At 39.8% G+C, this 20745-nt stretch overlaps 1 protein-coding gene across 7 annotated transcripts in view; it reads right to left on the bottom strand.

Moving 5' to 3' along the window:
- Window positions 1-20745, bottom strand: part of LOC128870262 (unconventional myosin-XVIIIa) — a 255787-nt gene that overhangs the window by 137714 nt on the left and 97328 nt on the right. For all 7 annotated transcript variants that reach the window (XM_054112870.1, XM_054112875.1, XM_054112865.1 and 4 more), the window contains 6 exons: window positions 13087-13521; window positions 10693-10879; window positions 6706-6872; window positions 6315-6627; window positions 5070-6253; window positions 4803-5003 (listed from right to left, as the gene is read on the bottom strand). In XM_054112870.1, the coding sequence (XP_053968845.1) occupies window positions 4803-5003; window positions 5070-6253; window positions 6315-6627; window positions 6706-6872; window positions 10693-10879; window positions 13087-13521 (2487 nt within the window). The remainder of the gene's footprint in view (window positions 1-4802; window positions 5004-5069; window positions 6254-6314; window positions 6628-6705; window positions 6873-10692; window positions 10880-13086; window positions 13522-20745) is intronic.

The raw sequence follows: 20745 nt of genomic DNA, 5'->3' as shown, positions 1-20745 counted from the left end.
ACCCGGATTTATATCCAGCTAAGGACTGTCACTTCAGCAGCATTCCCCGTACATGTATGGGGAATTTTTATGCTGCTACAATAATAATAATAATAACAACAACAACTACACAATAATAACCTTTTCCCCCGAAAAAGCACATTTTCTTTTCAAACCTCCAGAAAGTTGGAATTTGTGGATTCTTCCATTTTTGTTTAGTTCATCCCAAAAGAAAAAATCTTAACAATTAAGATATTACTCGATTTTTTTATTTCAGGCAATTACGAGCTGCATGGGAAATTCGAGCGATGCGGCGTTTTATAAATTTCCATTTTAACTAAATAGTATAGGGTATTTAAAAAAAAAAATTGCTGTACCTTTCAAAAGCATATCGCGCGTTTAATAATATAAAAAAGTAACTAAAATTTTTAATTTAATGGCATTGTATCAAAAATTAAATTTACCAGCTGATAAGATTACGCTCAGTTGTTGTTGTTGTTGTAACAGTACCTTTGCCCTGTCAGTGTAGCGTAATCACCGGTCGTCTTCGTCTAGCTCATCTAACGGCAGGCCCAGGAAACTAGCTGTTTCGACGGGTTGGGTCCAGAGGGAGAGGGGTGTTAGATGAGTGGGTTTCATGGGGCATGTGAAAAGGTGGTTAGTGTCGTGCGGGGTGCCTTCACATGCTGGACATATGTTTAGTATGTCAGGGTCGATTCTGGATAAGTAGGAGTTTAACCTACTACAATATCTAGAACGTAATAGTGCCAAGGTTACGTGGGACTCTCGGGGAAGTTGGAGCTCTTCGTCTGCGAATGGTGGTGGGGGTTGGACTCCGATAACGGCATTCGGGGGTCGGGAACTTAAGAAAGTGGTGAGAGTCTCCCGATGAATGTCGTTTATGGCCTGTCTGTACCCTGTTCGATCAAGTAGCTGTCTATTGGTTTAGTCTGAGATCTCGTCCGCGTAGTTGAAGAGATGCCTCCTGATATGCCTGGGAGGTGGCTCAGGCTCGAGCAGGTGTCTGCATGGGTGAGGCCTGCGGTAACACCCTAGCAGAAACTGCTTACTGAGCAATTTGTTATGCTCCTTAATAGGCAGCATTAGGGCCTCATTATGTATTTAGATGTTGTATAGGTGACATCAGAAGAAATTCTGTCGCGGTCCTTAATGCAGTGTTTTGGCAGGTCTAAAGCTTCGTCCACTGCGAATCACTGGTTCCAGGCGACCAGACAGGCGCAGCATAGTTTAGAACCGGTCGGCCTAAGGCTTTAAAAGTCGACAGCAACATTTCCTTGTCTTTGCCCCAAGTGCTGCCGGCGAGCGACTTGAGAACCTTGTTGCGATTCTGTACTTTAGTTGCAATAGCGGTTGTATGCGCTGTGAAGGAGAGCAAGCTGTCAAAGGTGACTCCCAATATTTTGGGGTTGTTAACCATAGGAATTTGTGTATCATCGACTTTCACCTTGAATTGTAGCTTGACCTCCTTTGTCCAGTTGATGAAAAGGGTCGCCGTGGATTTAGTGGGGGAGAATTGTAAATTCCGCGCAGTGAAGAAGCGAGAAAGGCTGGCGAGTTCGTCGTTTACCTTGGAGCATAGGCCATCAATGTCATTGCCCGACGCCATTATCGTGCAGTCGCGGGCGTATGAGACTAGGGAGACTCCCGCCAGTGGCTGGGGAGTTTCGAAATATAGAAATTGAAAAGTAAGGGTGAAAGGACACCACTCTGCGGTACGCCTTGCTTTATTTTCATCTGTTTAGATGTTTTGTCTCAAAATATCACCGACGAATCACGACCACTCAGGTAGTTCGCGGTCCACCTCTTCAGCCCTGGTGGGAGTGTCGACTGTAAAATATCATCTAGTAGCGTGGCGGGGCTGACTGTGTCGAAAGCCTTTTTTATATCCAACGCTACTAGGACAGTCCTCTCACAGGGGCGGTTTTGGTTGAGGCCGCGGTTCACCTGGGTGTTAATGACGGTGAGTGCCGTGGTGGTGCTATGCACTCTTCGAAAGCCATGCTGGTGTGAGGCTGGGGTCAGGTGTTTGTTTCGTAAAGAGTGGGAGTAGAAGGGCCTCAAGCGTCTTCACTACGGGGGAAAGGAGAGTTATCGGCAATAAGACTCCCCTTGATTGGCGGGTTTCCCAGGCTTCATTAGAGCAATCACTCTCCCTAATTTCCACTTATCAGGCAGCCGGTTCTACGTTACCGGAATGACTCGGGTTTTTCCCGACCAAGGGCTGCCGCCCCAGTAAACTAGCCCTGTCTAGTGTACCGTATCCCAGATTACGCTCAGTCTTATAGATTAGTCAATACGGCGAAATTTATGTATTTGCATTCTTATTCTTATTATATAAACACACGACGCTAAACAAATAAAGTCATAAAATTCAGTGTTCGCTTTTTAAAATTAAAGTGCATATTTACGAAATGAATCCATTTTTCACTAACAGACAAATATATTTTGTTTTTTTGTTTTTTTTAAGACACTTTTAACTGTGTTACTCATATTAATTACTTTGTGAGCATCATGCCCAGATCTTCCTTCTCAAAGGTATCACCACTTCGGCGACAGGGATCCTCTCTCTCCTATAAAAAAAAAATTATAAATTTCTAGGGAACACCGACCTACTCCGTCGTATCTGACCCAACACACGACACCAGCCAGCCGAAAGCCTCTGCTAGCGCTGCGTTTGCTTCAGTTTACCTAATGATTTTATTATCATGCAAGCTTTTTAAAATAAAAACCAAAATAAAAAATATTTTGTCAATAATTTGTCATCCCAGTGACGATGCAATGCAGAAAACCTTTTCTTTTCTGCCGTTCAAGAATCATCTCACACGTCACCAAACTGGCCTCCCATATACACCTACAAATCACCAGTATATTACTAGAGCGAACTCAAAAATAGTATGAGCAGGGCGGAAACTTATTCCCATACCCAATAACTCAGCGAAGCAGAGTATTTTTTCGAGTACCGAATTGTAGGTACTTTTGTCTATGTGCAACACAAACGGCAACCTACCCAACGAAGTCTTTAGGGTGCATATCGCTATTACGCTTCAATTTGGCATATGCACACTTGTGCTGACATATTTAAGTCACTTTATCTTTCTGCAATATTCGTCATATTTTCCAAAAATTTTATAACTATATAAATAAATAAGCGCCTAGATCCCTTTTCTCTCCTCCACTAAATCAACAGCACTGGATGATAGATGGTTTTCTCTTCCCTAGATTTTTTCACAGGTAGTGGCTCACGTTATGGTATCAAAACGGAAGTGTACCTGTGGTACTCTTGCCATCTAACCTACCTACCTACCTAAATAAATAATTTTTAAAATTTTCAACTTTTTTATTAGAATTTTTAGAAAAATTCCGAGTATACAGTTTTGTACTTCATTTCATTTTAGTATAATAAGTCGCTCAAAAATCCCAATAAATGACAATTTTTAACACTACGATTCTTAAATTTCACGTTGCGTAATTTACATTTTTCGGATCCTATCTCTACTTATGAAGCGCGATGCTTATTGATTAACTTAAAATCATTGCAGAACAGGATAATAATCCTTTATTTGTCTTTTATTTTTGATTCGACTCGTGGTGTTGCTGACTATCTGGTGCTTCTTAAGAGGATTTTCTTTAAAATTTTCGGCCAGAGCTCTTCGTAATTCGGAGTTCCTCCATGTTGGTCTCTCAAAATCTCTTTATGCTCGAAATGCTCCTATTACTAGAGCCTTAATTGTGTTCAATAAAATCTCTGAATTTGTTGAGGTAGATTTTTCCATTTAAAACAAAAACGCCTATTGAATTATTTTTGAATTTTCATTATAAATTTAATTGTGCTTCTTTTTTTAATGCCTATTAACCTTAAAATATGTCCACTTAGCCTATAACAATCTATTATAAAATATTTAGTGGCTTAATAAATAAATAAAAATCTAATATATTCCAAGACATCTTATACAACGTCGACGGTTCCCATAAACTGATATTTTGCCTATTTATAGAATTTTTATAATTTATTTCCTCACCTCACCTCCCTAATCACAACTACGAAAGTTCAAATCAGGCGTTTTGAAGTTTTAGAGTACTTACATATTACATATTAGAAAAAGAAAAACAACTTTTTAGTTGGTAATTCACTACCATCGGGTGGCTTTCGAGCCCTTGCGTTACCCCTCTTAACAGAATGTGCAATATGTTTTCAATGTAAGTTAAGTCCGGACTACAAGCGGGTCAGTCAAAAACTAGAATAATTCTTTCCCTCATCTTATTTCCTATATTTACTTATATTTTGTACCCCCGGAGTAATGGATGGTCGCGTTATTTCTGTTTTAAAGTGAAAACAAGGCAACACGACTCTTTTTTATTCTTTTTATATATACCATAATAATTTACAACAAATCACAACAAATGGATGAGGTCATTTTTTAGTGAAGCGCTCGCCTTTTCGGTTATACCATTTTACCTAAATAACACGATTACCATTACTCACCCACTTTATGACGCTCAAATCAGGGAAGTGTATTTAAATGTTTGTATTGCCAATTATTTTAATTTGAGCGTTTTTTTATCGCTAAATAAAACCGTTCTTACGACAGTCTGGTTCACATTGTAAAACGACTCGAGCTTATGTTCTGCCAAAGACTATAATTTCAGCAGAGTTCTCCAGAGGTTTACGTTCATTGTTCAATATTATTATTGCATTTAATAGCCCAATTAAAAAATTAATTCAATTATCTTGGACCTTCTCTCAAGAAACACAATCAAAATTTCAAGAAAAAACATTCCCCATTTTGAAAAATTTCACTTACTTGACTAGGTCCGATACGGTATGTGGCAGTGTCCACCTCGTTGGCGGCTAAGATTTGTTCGACAGTGATATCCTTGGCGGCGCCAGCGGTATCAACGCCCGCCAATAAACCAAAGCGCCGCACAAACTCGGCCAAAGGAACTGATTCTGGGAAGCCCAAACGATGTAAACGCGCCGCCTCGAGCACTTGCGAACCGCGTAACTACGGCAAGACAAAGCAAACGAATTTAAATAAATCACACAAATTAGTTACCCCCTCATCACTCACCTGACTACGCAACAAAGGAACATTCACCATGTCCTCACTGCTTGACTGCAGCGCCGCAGCATTTGGCGAGCCACTTGACGAGTAACTGCTATGCTGGCCGGCATTGTGTTGCAGCATGTAGCAGTGTACGAAATGTGTGCCTGTACGCCGCAATGTATCGATGATACCATCTACGGTGAATTTCACTTGTAACATTATGGAATTACGTTTGACACCGGCGGATGTGAACGAGCGTCGTATGCTTGAGACGCGACGCAACGATTGCGTACCTTCGAGACCGGCTATGGAGCCACAAAATACAATGCCACCCATGCCGCGTGTCAATGAGCCTATATACAATCGGCTAATCTCATCACGTGAGCTGTCCTGCAACAATGTCACAGCATTACGTATTGCGGGGTGCTCTCGGCTATGCCGCACCCAGCCATCGACCGTGTACAGCACCGGATTTGTGCCCTGCAGGTGCTGCAGCACAAATTGTTTGGGACCTGCACATTTGCGCAACAGCGTTTGATGTTCACGATCGCCGTAATGTGCAAACACGCGCTCTAGGAATGTATCATCGTTGCAGTTGGGATACATGGACTCCTCATCGAGCAGCCACAGTAAACCGCGACGATCGTGTTCACGTAAATCTCGTTGTGATGAACGCACTACATGATTTTGTGGCGCCTTATCGATGAGCGATACTAACGGGCCAGGATTTGTTTCCGGCATGCCTTCGGTATCGATCTCCACCAGTTCTTGTGCATAACGATCACGAGGCGCTACTAAAGTAGTGTGATGGAAGAGCAACTGCAAACGCTCTTGTAGGTAATTGTGACGTAAATCGGAGAGTGTGGCACCCGTTTGCATGCCGCAACTGGCTGGATTCTGAAAGCCAGGCGTATCGACGAGCATAATGGAAGCAATTGTGTGTGCCGACGTGCAGATCGCTTTGTTGATAAGCGCCACCACAGCTGCCAACGCCTCGGAATAGAGACCCACAGCGAGCGCTTCTAATGATTCCCAAGCCTGCTCAGTACTGTCGGTGGGCGATTTAGAAGGACTCGTGTTGCTACCAGGACCGGTGGCATTAAAAGCGGCGGCCGTTAAATCTTCCATCGAGACACCAAGTAGCGTAGCAGCGCGGCGTGCAGCCGATGGATTGGCGAACTGCACACGCGAAGCTGGACCAGCATTGACTGAAAAAAATATGCCAGCAAAATAGTAATGGAATTCGCATATATTAGCATTTGCACTCACGCTTTGTAACACCTGCCAGCCCCAGATGGTAAATGGCGGCCAATATACTCCAAATGCCACGCACCGCTTTCGGTTCTATATTCAGCGTTTCCAGCGCTTGTGTGGTGCGCATAAACTCTGCGCCAGCACGATGCCGCTCCTCCAATTTTTGCGATAGTGAAACGAAAGGATGATTATCAGCCGCTGAAATGTTGTCCAGATGCAACTCCTTCTGCAGCAAGCCTTCGGCGCCGGCAAGTAGACGACTCATAATGTGAAAACTATGGTCATTGGGTTGCCGACGTCCGGCGCGTTGGCGCTCAGGCAACAGCACCTATACGGGGAAGAGTTTATTTTGTTGGAAAATATTTGATGTAAAGGTAAAGTGAATAATATTTTATTTATTTCTTACCTGCACGGAAGCGGATGCAATTTGCCCTGTTTGGTCGAAATCTAAGCTGAGTAGCTGAGTAAAGCGTGTCGCATTCGCATTGAGGCAGGTCTTCGTATTGCCAAATGCCTCCAAAATAATATTGATAGAGTTGACTTTCTCGGCATTTAAAAAGTTGTTGTAGGAGCCTGGGAAGGGAAGGAAATGAAGGTAAAAAACCCTTAAATAATTGGAAATTTATTAGAAAAAATCGCTCACAATCACACCGAATGAAAACATATTCAACCTAATTCAATCTTGTTTTTCTAACAACCTTACCAAGCACTGCCTAAGTCAGTACTCCACTAAGTATTTTCATCAAGATCGTCTAACCGTGGGCTTGGAAGCGTGCTTTTTTGACAATACCGTACCAAAGGGAGATTTGGCATCTGAGTTGACATATGAAGAGCTGGTTAGAATCGTTTGAGGCTGCTTCACGTTTTTTACTTTGAATAACTAGGAGTTTAACTTAAGAAACTATCAATAAAGTTTTCTTACGCACTCACCTTAACCCGTACGCGTTTTGTGTCTTCGATAACCCCAGTACAATTATCTGCTCAAAATTTCTGTGGAACAATTTAACCTTCTAACCGCCTTTTTAATGAACTTTCATTATACCTGTTACACAGAAAGGGTCAAAAAAGCCCATTTAGGTAGAAGATAGAGGGTTAACATGTACTACAAATAAATTGATCGTTAAATTCTACTATCTAAGTCTGAGAGCAGAAATTATATGTGTAGTCGTTTTACACATACAATTTTCGATAAACTATTCACACTTTTGCCCAAAACGGCGAACCCCACATAAAAAAAATACAGACTCTCTAACCTACTACTGCTACGGCAAAGCGTTTGTTTGTTTGTTGAGTAGCCAGTGTTGGATTCTCTCATTGAGTAACCTCTCTCTCGTGGGAGTCAAAAGCACCTTATCGAGACTACAACGCACTGTGATCATCTGTTGCACCGGAGCTTTACCGACTACTTCAGACCCAGCATTATATGCTATGGTTAGTCTACCACTACTTGATGTTTTCATCCAGAGGTCTTGAAGGTCATCTGCAGGCTGAAGCACAATGGGTATTGGTACGGCCCCCGGCATTGGACAAGAGAGAAGGCATGAACTTCGATCCAACGATCCTCTCCATGCCATTAGAGTCGTAATTGAAAAGAGACACAGTGTGGTGCTGTCAGAGGTTCAATTGTAGTCAAACTGTGAAAATGAGCTCGGCAAACACTGTTTTCGTATTTTCACGGATGGATCCAGGACCGAGCACACTTTCGGCTCTGGTGTCTACGTGGAACCCACCGGGACAAAAAAGTAAGGAAATTCAATTGGCGTGATTCAAGCGGAGGTGTATGTTACTCAAGAAGCAATGAACTTTGTTGTGAAAAATAAATAGGGAGGCAGCTCTGTATGTGTCTGCAGCGGCAGCAAAACTACGCTCATGACCACTTCACTCGAAGATTTGGCATTGCGTGCCGTGGGTCGATCGCTATTAAAAAAACTTTTCTATCAACTGGTGCTTCGTGCACGTGGTTTCGAACTTGTACACTTGCCAATAGTAGTCACGCACAAACGCATTCGGCTACGGCGGCCGCCCAAAAATAGGTTGGATAAAAAATTTTGCCAAAGCCATGGTTCAGATTTTATGTACGTGAAAGAAGAGTTTCCAAAAATTAGTGAAAGAAGGAATTTTGCTTGAACCTCAGATCAGCGAATTCTTCAAAGTTAACATATTCGACGGAAAGTTGAGTTCGTCAGAGAAATCTGCGCAAAATTATTTGTGCAACCACAAAGCAAGTAACTACAAAAATCTGTTAGAAGAACTTCCTTCAACGAATCGAGCATTGGGTTGTAATAAGTCGCTCAACATTCACTTTTTATACTTTTTATACTCTTATACTTCTTCCCGAGAACTTAGGAGACATTAGTGACGGATGTGGAAAAAGATTTCATCATCATAATTCCAGCATGGAACAGCGATATCAGGGCAGAGGGCGCTTGCAAGAAACCAGCCTTAAGGGGTTTCAAAGATACCTTGAAAATTTCGAAATTTTATTTTTTTTTTTCATAAAATGTTAATATAATCCTTTAAGAATATGTCAAAAAAAATTTTAGAACGTACATTTAAGTATTTCTAATATTATAGATCGTCACCGTGACGACTCTATGCTTTGCGTTCGAGCGCTGGGAGAGGAATTTTCATGTATTCAAACTTTAGACCCGTTTTTCTCAGAACTATTATATATAATATTTTTCGAATTGGCGTACACAATAACTCGAAAAGTTATTGACCGATCTCCCTGAAATTTTGCACACATCTTTTTTATGATATTACTTTCTATGTGTTTCAAGTTTTCGAAAAAAACATTTTTTCGAAGCAAAAATAGTAGGAAAATTCGCCCCAAAATAAATTTTTTTTTAAGCATTTTATTCCGCGATTTTTTTTCATATAGAAATTATGACATTAATAAACAAAACAATGCTACAATGCCCGCCGATTGAGTAGCCCCGGTGCGACCTTTCTGGAAGAATTGAGTGAGCATCCGTCATTTTAAATGATTAAAATAAGAAAAAAAAATTGTACAATATATTTTTTTAATGTATAAATAAACTGTATGCCAATTTAAAAAAAAAATATATTGACTTCTTCATTTTAAATAATTTTAATGAAAATCAGGGAAAATATGGCCGTTTACAGGTATCTGTCCCCTTAAGTGAAATACTACAGAGAACCATAATTTTTAGTTTTAGAAAACTTATTTTCAAGGTATAGTTTAGGAACAGTGGTAGATATGTTTTTCTAAAATATAAAATTAAAAAACAATACAAAAAAATGGTTTGCAAATTTTTTGACCGCGGCTCTATACAAGTATAACCACAGTGCGTTATTATTTGATTTCAGTTTATTTTCCAATCGTACTTAACTGGTAACCCTATGCAACATAAGTGAATTTTGCATGGCGGCCGCTTGTGCCATTTATTTAACTTATTACACTACCGATGTGAATGTCCAAGGATATCAAATCTAACATAAATGAAATTCAAAATTCGAAATTATTATAAACTGTTCCCAGTTTGGCCACTGTACCTAAGACATTTGCCGCCAGAGGGTGGACAATAAAGTTTCTACTGGCAAATATATTTTTGCCACTTACGATTAGTTCTTTCCTTGAGGCATAAACGCTTTGTTTGTTGCAGTACTAAACGAACGCTACTTGTTGATTTGCTGCTACACCAACAATAACAACAAAAACGATTCTCGTGTGTGGCACAATGGTGGGTGCAGTGCGCATATAGGCAATTAATGTTGACCTCAAATGCATGGCATGAGCAACAGTAGATAAACTGTTAGTAGCAGATATTTATATAGTGTCACAGCATTTGTGGCGGAATTTCGCGCGCATGCGCCCACAACAAGCAAAAATGTCGCTATTTGAGACATAAATGAAAATTCTTTAATTTTATAGCAGTAAAGTTAGCGCTTTTAACTGCCTTAGGAGCATAAAAAAAGTGCAAAAAAACAAAAGTAGTAAATGCAAATATTTGTACGAAGAGAAAAATAAATAAATAATAAATGAAAGAGGTATTTACCATCCATATTTAAGAAGAAAAACAAAAACGTAAGAAAATTCAATTGGCATTTAAATTGGTGACAAGCAAAAAGAATTAATTACTGCACCCAAACTGTAAAAAATACGAAGGTGATAAAACCTTAAGACACTGCAGTGCTGCGAGGCAGTTAGGCTGCCAGTCAAGACCACATCAAATCCAATGCGTTACGATTGGTAGGCAACCAGCCAGGCGGCGGACAAGCAGCCAAGCAACGAGCCAACGAACGGGCTAATCAACCACGCATTCCCACACACATACATACATACATACATACATACAAAGCGTGAAAAATTGCAGCCAACACACATACACACACCAGCGCTGCGTTACAGTGAGGCTACAGCGTTACATACCGGCGGCCAACGCCAAATAGTATAAGGCGTGTTTGAAGCTTGTCGTCTTGCCAGAACCAGAACGTCCCATGAATATTAGACTTTGATCGCGACGCGTTTCCAACATGGCCCTGTAGGCGGTCTGTGCCAGCGAGTAGATGTGCGGAGGCATATCCTCTGTCTTGCAGCCGCGAAACATCGAAACAACCTGCAATGACAGCAAACAAAAGGCAAACGTCAGCAACAACTACAATAATAAAAATAACAGAAATATTACACCGTGCAACAGTTAAAGTTGTTCAAGAAAGCTTTCATATGCAAGAGAAACTATGAATTATAACTTTAATTGAATTTTTAACGGAAAATTTCTAAGCACAAAATTTTCAAAAAATGGTTTTAAATACTTAAACTACTGGATGATATTAATATGGGTATCAAAATATATCCATATATATCCAGCAATTAAATTTTTTGTTAACTTTTCGCCAGGACATATATAAGTTTTGTATGGCATGTGTAAACTCTTTTTCTGATTTTTTGGTGGGTGAGGTGCCTTAGCACTTAATGCGACCGTCGTCTACTGCGCTGTGTGGGGTGGCCACTAAAACAATTTCTCCGCCTCTTCTTGGGGGACCCCTTCCGGGAACTTCTTTCTGCATCACTTCGGGAGGGCTCAGAACGACGTCCATGAAATCGGCCAGTTCCTTTCATCCACGTCTGTGTACACCATATTCTTAGGCAGCTTCATGCTATAGGCTTCGTATGTCTCTGCCTGTGAGGCATCGCTTTGTTGCACTGCCAGGTGATCCCCTTCCCGGAACTACTTTCTGCATTACTTCGAGAGGGCCTAGAATGGCGTCCATGAAATGGGCCAATTCTATTCACCCACGTCTAGGTCCACCATACCTATACCCAGCTTCATGATATAGGCTTCGTATGTCTCTGTCTGTGAAGCTTCGCTTTGTTATAGTGTGTCGGGCCTATCTTGAATTTTTCGTATTACGTCTCCAATATATCTCTTAACTCCATCCCAGCTGTCTTCGCTTTCAAGCATTTAGCTGATTATATTGGTCGGCGCCATGTCACCAATCTGCTCCCTCAGAGCAAACATTTTCCACGTGCCATCTTTCGCAACTAAAGAGCTTGTGCTCGGCGTCCTCGTTTGGTGCTTCGCAATATACGTATGCACATAGAGCCGCTTACCTTACCCATGCGATATAGATATTTCCGGAAGGATCTGTGACCGAGAGGAACTGAGTCATGAAATAAAGGGTTTTCCAATAAGAGGTGTTATTTTGATATTCAAAGAATAATGCGATTTTTTGATATGAATGATCGGATGTTTATTTCATTATAAAGAGAAAGGTATGCCATTAATAGTGGCAAATAACATCAGGCAAATGACCACCATGACCACGCTTATAGGACAATATCCTTTTCAAGAAAATTTCCATAACCGAATTGCAAAGTGGCTGCCCTATGTCCTCCATAGCCTCACGAATTCCATCTTTGAGGTCTTGAATCGACCCGGGGCTGTTGGCGTAGACCTTCTCTTTCACGTGGCCTCAAAGAAAAAAGTCACAAGGTGTTAAATCACAAGATCTCGGTGGCCAATTGTGATCACCTCTTCGAGAGATAACACGGCCCGGAAACTTTTCCCGTAAAAGATCAATGATTTCGTTGCTTGTGTGGCACGTAGCGCCGGCCATAAAAAATCGTTAATCATCTATCGATAGCGCAATCCAATCCAAAATAACACCTGTTGTTGGAAAACCCTTTAGTTCCTTTGAGCCCATTTGCCTATTGTTGGAATGAGTTCCGTCGGCCATCTGCCACTCGATTCAGTGTTCCTTTGGCTTTGCCACCGTATGGTATCCATTGCGTATACTTTATTTCATAGAAGGCAAGCTCAAGAATTTTTTTACGTAGAAGTTAACTTTTTTTTAATTTTATTTACAAGAACAACGAAGTTGAAAAGTAATCTACTTTTTTAGTCCTTTGAAACTTTAAAGCCTTTTAAAAAATAGATTTTAAAAACTTGAGTATGCAACACTACTATATAATCTATAGTTCAACGCGCTTAAGAATCCTTTCCTGGATAAAAAAAAATGATTTTTGTCGCACGGTGTTATAATTCAATTGCAGATATGCAAAATTGCCAAGAAATATTACACAAACGCAAAAGAAAAAACCTATCTGTAACGCCAACCAACTATAGGTATTATCACCATCAACGCGGCTGGTCAAAACTAGCCCGAACTGGCATTGTACTATAGTAGTGCCATGTGGTGCAGCGCGCAGATAAGCCGCAAGCGTGGCAGATTGTTGAGAGTTAGGCGTATGACGTCCATAAACGCATTTGCAATTTTACATATTTACATATTTATTTACATATATACCGACACACACACATACCTTTTCCGAGTAGAGCGATAGTGGTGCCATTGGATTGACGACAAGCAGCGTGGGGCCCGCCTTCGTGTGTATCAAATTGCTGGCGAAACGCTGACGTAAGCAATGCAACACAGACGCCTCGTTCAATTGCTTTAGATCGCAAATGTCCTCGACTAAATCAAGCGCTGCTGCATTCTGTTTCTCGATATCATCCTCGTCTACCATCATTGAGACGCCATTGTGTAGCAATCGTATGGTCACTTTGTGATTCTCACGCTGCACGGGTGATTGGGGTAGACATAGTGCCGCACAAAAGCCACCACGATGGACCAGCCAAACGCGTTCACCATCGCCATGCGATGAGTCTGCAACATCGCCGTCTCCGCTGCCATCGTCGACGCCAACGCTTGAGCGTGATGAGGAGTCATTGGTGTTGTTGCTGCTGCTGTGACGTGGCTGCAAGGAGAGGAATAAAAAAATTCGTTAGTTGGAGAAAATTGATATTTGAATATAATAAGAAAGTAAAGAAATAAGTAGGGGTGTTCTGGATCTTAATTCACTAAAATTTCAACAATAAAAACTGCCAAACGTAGGAAAAAAGGTCATAAAAGATCCAATGTAAAACCTACAAGTTTCTTTCATAAACAGTATACATATAAAGCTCAGCTGCTGCATATTTATAGGCGCACATTCTACTCGTGCTCAAAAAATAAGAACCGTTTTCTCAGCTAACCTTCTAACAGATGACTTTAATATGCCAATAAAGACATTATTTTCGCTCTCTTAACGACTTGTTTATCTCTTTTGCTTGACAAAACCAAACTAAAAACAAAAAACAACAAAGTTCGACAGTTGAGGGAACATACAATATAAAAAAAAAAGATGATAAATCATAAAACTTTTAATTAGGTTTAAAAAGAAATAAAGTGAAGCGCACTCAATTAAGTAATATAATGAATTTTTATGCAGTCTAGCCATAGTTTCGGAAGTGGCAAATTTTTCTCTGCCAGGCAATTGAAAAAACGACGCATTAAAAGGCACTTCAAGTTACCAATTGTATATCAGTTTGGTTAGTAAAGTTTATTTTATTGTTTAGATGATAAAAGAACCCCAGATAGGTAGGTAGGTGGAAGTGACAGTTGGTTTTTAAACCAACTCACTTAGACTATTGCCGACCTACAGTAGTAGTTTACCTGCTACTCCTTATTAAACCATTTTATTTCTAATACAAACTCAATGATCTAGCGTACACTTATATCCTTAAGGTTATAAGTATCATTCTAGAACAATGAGCCGAAATATCTAAACCTACTGGCATGCCACGCAGGACAGTGACAAAGATAATGTCTGGCAGACTTTTCCCCCACCTCATTTTTCCAGCTTCTGCAATAGTCGAAATGAGGTAGATTCAATCTACGGGTAGGTCGAGCTAGGAGACAGTGACCTGTGATCAAAGCAACTAACATAGAGACGTTTTGACTTTACCGATTGAGTAGCGCCTGACTTTCTATCCTGGCCAAATTCTTTTTGTAGCGTTACATGTCAGACTATCAACCCATCTCACTACTCATATGAAGTGAGAATACTACTTGTACCACGCAGTTTGTAGATTGAGAGGAATATTCATTTAATCTCCACACCAAGAGGGAGGTAAGACCCTCCCTCCGTTTTATCTGCCTTATAATTCCCGTGTATGTCACTATGACTTGGCAGCCATATCAAATGGATGAGGAAATATTTTCCTATTTCGTTAAGAAATGTCTCGCATTTACGGGCAATGAAATAGTGAAAACCCTACCAGAGATTTAATCGGCGCTTGGCTATCAAAATAAATATAGATCTCTCTAAAATTAGTCAAATTTTTGCCTACCTCATTAATGGAGAGAATTTTAGGTTGAAATACGCTAGAATGATTATGAAGACGAGCCGAAGCGCTTACAATAGACGCCAAAGCCAACATTAAAAAATAACCCTGAAATGAATAAAAATTCAGAGTGCGCAGCATTTAGAATACTGCGTTCAAATTACTAGGAAATCGTTTTTTCACTGTAGGTATTACTGGGTTTGTGCGTGACTACCATTCGACAGGGCCCGGATTTGAAACCAACTGTGGGCTTGAAATTCTAAATGATAAAAGAGGTTTGTTTTTTAATAGCGGTCGCCCTCGGCAGACAATGGCAAACCTAAGTCTAAATTTATGCCATGAAAAACTTCTCATAAGAAAGTATTTACCATTCGAAGGCAGCGTAAAGTAGAAGTTCCGTCCATTTGTGGAATGAGCGTCCACCACAAATTGGAAGAGGAACCTAGAATACAGCATTTAGAATTTAAAAATATATATTTTTTCAAAGATGAATAATGAAGTTAGTTAGAACTCGATATTAAATTAAATTCATTGAAGGCTCGAACAAGGGAGCATTACACGAATATTCTGTTTTGCAATTAATTCCATAGAACAGTAAAGAACTACGAAGATTACGCCGTGGTATTTTGAAGTTAATTTTCGCCAACACAAAAGAGCAGCCACTGTGGCCACGGATGATATTAATCATATAAGTAAAAGCAAACGAGAAGACTGATCTTCTTGCTTCCTAGGAAGCTTCCTTCAAAAGCAAGCGAGATTTATATGTAGGGATTCGCCTCATCGAAACACAAACAACGTAATACATGTTTAAGAAAAACTATTTCGCCTCGCTAATACAGAGTAAGCTTTTGAAATAATATAGCTAATGTGTCTATTAAAAAACACTACGCCTCAGTCGCATTCTTCCTCCTTCAGTTTCAAATGAGATATTCATCTGGCCTTGTAACTATCGGGTTGTTATTGGATCGAGCAATATGTTTTCAATATGTAATCCGTCTTCCTCTTTCGCACATGTTAATGCAACAAAACTTATGTAGCGCAGCGCCTCTGAATAAGTCTGCAAAACTCTTTACTTGCACCGCTCACAGCTCCGTTCACAGGCTACACCAGATTGCTCTGCCTACTGAAACTTTTATTCGCTGACTATGAGATGCCTGAAGTATGATGAAGATGTTTGAAGTATACTCGAATGCCTAGTAATCAGGAATTCCGCTACCAAACGCATTTTAGCTCGACTACGTAGCCTAAGATCTATGTATAGCCTCTTCAGGGCTGAGAACATTTACTGGGCTGCTAAAGATCTTTAAAGCCGAAGTGCCTTTTTTGTTATGCTTAACCCGGGTTGTATCAATCCATCTGTCTAAAATATAGTTCGATCCCAAAAACGCGTCATAAGAAGGTACTTATACTTTTGGTTCCTTCATTTTGCGAGTTATAGGAGGTATGTATAGTTGCGAACACGAAAATAACAGTACCAAAAAATATTTTAAAAATTTTAATGTTTGATGTGAGTAGAAAGTTTTTATTAATATATTATATTGATATATTATTTTATACTTTAACTGAATATATATTTAAACAAATATTATAACGAAAAACAAAAAAAACACTTTTTATAGCAAAAAATAGAAATTCAGGGTTAATATTAAGATAACAATGGTCATATAAGTAACGCATATGCAAGTACCATACAAAACTATTTTAGACTCGTCAATTCATAAATAATTACGCCACATGCCAGCTGTCCAGCAAGTATGTTTTCTTGTAAATTCCAAACGTTTTGCCTTTGTTTTCGTGTCAGGCGTGGCTTTTCTCGTGCGCTGCGAACTGCTAATCCAACGCCCCGTAGTCTTCTACGTACAGAAGCCTTTAAGTTCCCCCCTTTTTTAATTTGTATGGCTGACTTCATGAGATTCGCTTTGGAGCACCTTACAATTATGCGATCGTCATCTAGGGAAGTTTTTCGTTTTCCTCCCCTTTTTTCCGGCTTTTCCACAGATTTGATAGCACTTGAAATTATTTTTGCTGAACACGAAAGCATATTTTGTATTTCTGTGTAAGATATTCCACCTGCTCTCAATTTCAGAATCTGCTTTCGTTGTTCTTTGGTTGCAAGTTTATTAAAATTTTATTTTAAGTTGGTCAAAATTCCTCCTTTTTATTCATTCTTATGATAAATCGACATAGGAAATTCCTATGATTTAAATAAGGGTTTTCCAATAACAGGTGTTACAGGTGAATGGATCGCGCTATCGAGAGATGATTAACGATTTTTTATGGCCGAAATTGGATGGTATTGACCTGGACAACGTTTATTTTGAACAAGACGGCGCTACGTGCCACACAAGCAACGAAACCATTGATCTTTTACAGGAAGAGTTTCTGGACCGTGTTATCTCTCGAAGAGGTGATCACAATTGGCCACCGAGATCTTGTGATTTAACACCTTGTGACTTTTTTCTTTGGGTCCACGTGAAAGTGAAGGTCTACGCCAACAGCCGCGGGTCGATTCAAAACCTCAAAGATGGAATTCGTGAGGCTATGGAGGACATACGGTAGCCACTTTGCAATTCGGTTATAGAAAATTTCATTAAAATGATATTGTAAGCGTGCTCGTGGTGGTCATTTGCCTGATCTTATTTTCACTATTAATGGCATATCTTCCTCTTTATAATGAAATAAACATCCCATCATTCATATTAAAAAATCGCATTTTTCTTTGAATATCAAAATAACACCGCTTATTAAAAACCTCTTTATATGTTATCTTCAGCAGTTCTACATATATAAAAAAAAAAACTTTGAGAAATATTTTTTCTGAAGCATTTTAGCTCTTTTGCAAGAAAGTGCCAAAAATTTTCATGGTAAAGGGGTATAACGGGTTAAAATATATCACAAAAATATTTGTCATAAAATTCTACTATAAGCCCCTTAATAGACTAAAGCTCAAAATTCCGCCTAAACGCCATTAATCAGACGAGACGAAATTTTTCATTAAAATAAGCCTGTAGATTGCGAGCGGAATGCCTAACTTAACTAGGTAAGCGAAAGTGGAACAGAAGTGCTTTTCTGCTAACTCCTCTGTTACCTTCTTTGCTGTTATCTTTGTGGCCACCGCTACCCATGCCAAAAGAAAAGCGAACCGCTTAGGCTTAGCCTTTGCCTTAAGGAGGCTGCGGCAACTCGCTAAAGCTTCGGTATTAATTGTGACAGAGTCAAGCGCTTTCAGAGTTGCATGACTGTCTCCAAAAATGAAAATATTGCTAACTGTGACTACTCTTAATCGTAGACATTCAACAGTTTCCTATAATGCCTGAATTGTCTGGCAGGCAGAACGATTTATGTGTTCCAAGTTGTTCTAAACAATCAACCCACCATTTTATTCTAGAAGCACAGCTTAGAGCCATCCATTGTGTTGTTGGATCAGGGAACTTTTTCGGCGCATGGTAATTTATAGAATTTGGTATCATTATCTTAAACTTTCTTTGGAAAATTAAAACTCGCACACAGTAGTCGGCTATAACTGGGTAATCTTTTCTACTTGTGCTATTGCAGTCTGCCTATATTGGGCGGCAGAAAATGTAGAAAACTAAAGCAAGTTTTTTTTTATTCTGAAAAAAGCATATTGCACTTATAAGAATTACAACCAACGCCACCCTACTGATATCATCTCATTGCACTACATGCGAACACATTATGATCTATGGCGCTTGAGAAGCAATGATCAGAAGTGCGTAACTGCTAAATTGTCTACATCTAAAGAATTCTGAAAGAACTCTGTACAAACATTTTTTGAATTCCTGACGGAATCTCCCTTTCAGCTTCACATTTTTCAGCGGTTTTCCTTCCAAAGTTTTCTTATAGGAATGTCGAAAACGACGCCACCCCAACTAATTAATATCCGCCTCAGTTGCGATGCCACATAAAAATAACCTATTCGGCTGATAAATAGCAGTTGTTATTTATTACACTCAGCGCCTTGAACTGAAGCGATTAAAATTAAATTAACACCAAATTGGGAAATGTACTCGTATATGAACTACGAACTGAGCATGAATTCAATTGATCGTTTCAACACGCAGAGCCAAGACTCTGGTGTCCTAGCCCAACATGATGAAAATACAACGCGTTCCACACACACAAAATGTACACAAATCCTCTTGCGCATTCCCCTTGGCTCATACACATTGGACATGTTGAGGTATTCACTTGAATTATTTACATATCCTACAAAGTAAAAAGTGGCAATAACAACAAACACCTATGATTTGTATACACTACATTTCTATTTTTGGGTAATAATTCGGTAGGTTGTTGTTTTGCGTAGGTTTCTCGTTGAAGTCAGCCCGGCCAAGTCAGACAGTGCGCGCCCGCTCCGCATTGCTAGACGATCGCGGTAGTGCGGTCGCCCAAAGCATAAAGGGGGTATTTGTTATGATGGGAGGTAGAACTGTGAAGTGAATGAAAGCAGACGTATTGCCTTAACGACAGAACAGCACAAACACCTAGACTTTTACCGGCTTTCTGCAGCCGAATGCCACCAACTTCGTCACGGTTGCTTGGTGAACTCTTTGCTGTTGCAGCTGCTACGGACGCGTTGTGGTTGCTGCAAATTCACAAAATACTGCGCTGTGTGATGTAGATTATTTTTAGGTATTTCTAAATTTGATTTCATTTCTCAAATGTTTTTCCAATTAGTTGCAGACACGAAATATAAACAGAAATGCACCGACAAACTTTATTTGATTTTAGGCTAAATAAAAAAGGCGACTGCCTGACCAGTCCAGGCAGTGTGCCATCGGAAAGCAGAAGTAAACAAAAGTAGTAGGGATCGAAGAGAGAGGGGAAGAGATGATGACTAGTCAGATTGGGGCAACCAACGTAAAGTTGGATGATCTCTCGGACAGATGTATTGGCAACGGGACAGACTTGTGGGTATTATGCAATGGTAAGGCATTCGTATGTATGCACACACATACGTGTATACATATACCTATATGCCAGTATATTTGGCGCATAAATTTTGTGGTTTGCTTTGCTCTTTATTACGTTGGTGTTTTTCTATTTTGTTTGGTTATTTTGATGACGTCTTGATTGCTTGCTTTTTCAATATTTCACTACATTTTGCTGGGCTTGTTGCAATCGCACACGTGAACGTGCTCAAAAAAAAAACAAGAACTGAAGAGAATATATAATCGAATAATTAAGGCAGTAGAAATACAAGGTGGGGCTACTATGTAATGAGATTTATGGCGAGTGAGGCTATAGAAAAGGACAGCGGCACCAAAAATCAGCAACCGCCAGCTATTGAGGGTAAAGCTGTATTTTTCAAATACTGTAGGGACCTGCCACTCTATAAAGGGTTGTTCATTTAATGTTTTCTTTTTGAAGAATTTTAAACAATTTCCTTTTCGTTATATTATAGGTTTATTTGACAACATTCCCAGTATTTACAAAACACGACTTCATTCGTGTGGCTGTCTCGGCTGCCTTCAAAGTAGCGAATCCTACTAACTCAGTTTTCCACGATCTTTGTAACGATTTCTGGTTTTATCTCACGAATGGCTTGCTCGTTATTCAACTTAAGACCCTGAATCGTTAATGAATTATTCGGATAGCATCAGTCCTTCAGGGCATCCCACAAAAAAACTAACGGCACAAATCACAGTTTCGAAATGACCAAGTAACATCACCGACACAATTGCCAACCCAATTACCAAACTTGGAGCTCAATGATTAGGTAGGGCGGATCATCTTGCTGAAATCAAAGATCGTCCAGGCCCATGCTTTCAATTTCGATCAATAAAAAATGATTT

The sequence above is a fragment of the Anastrepha ludens genome, chromosome 2 (genome assembly GCF_028408465.1).
Source record: "Anastrepha ludens isolate Willacy chromosome 2, idAnaLude1.1, whole genome shotgun sequence".
NCBI lineage: Eukaryota > Metazoa > Arthropoda > Insecta > Diptera > Tephritidae > Anastrepha > Anastrepha ludens.
This window is presented reverse-complemented; position numbering and strand designations above follow the sequence as displayed.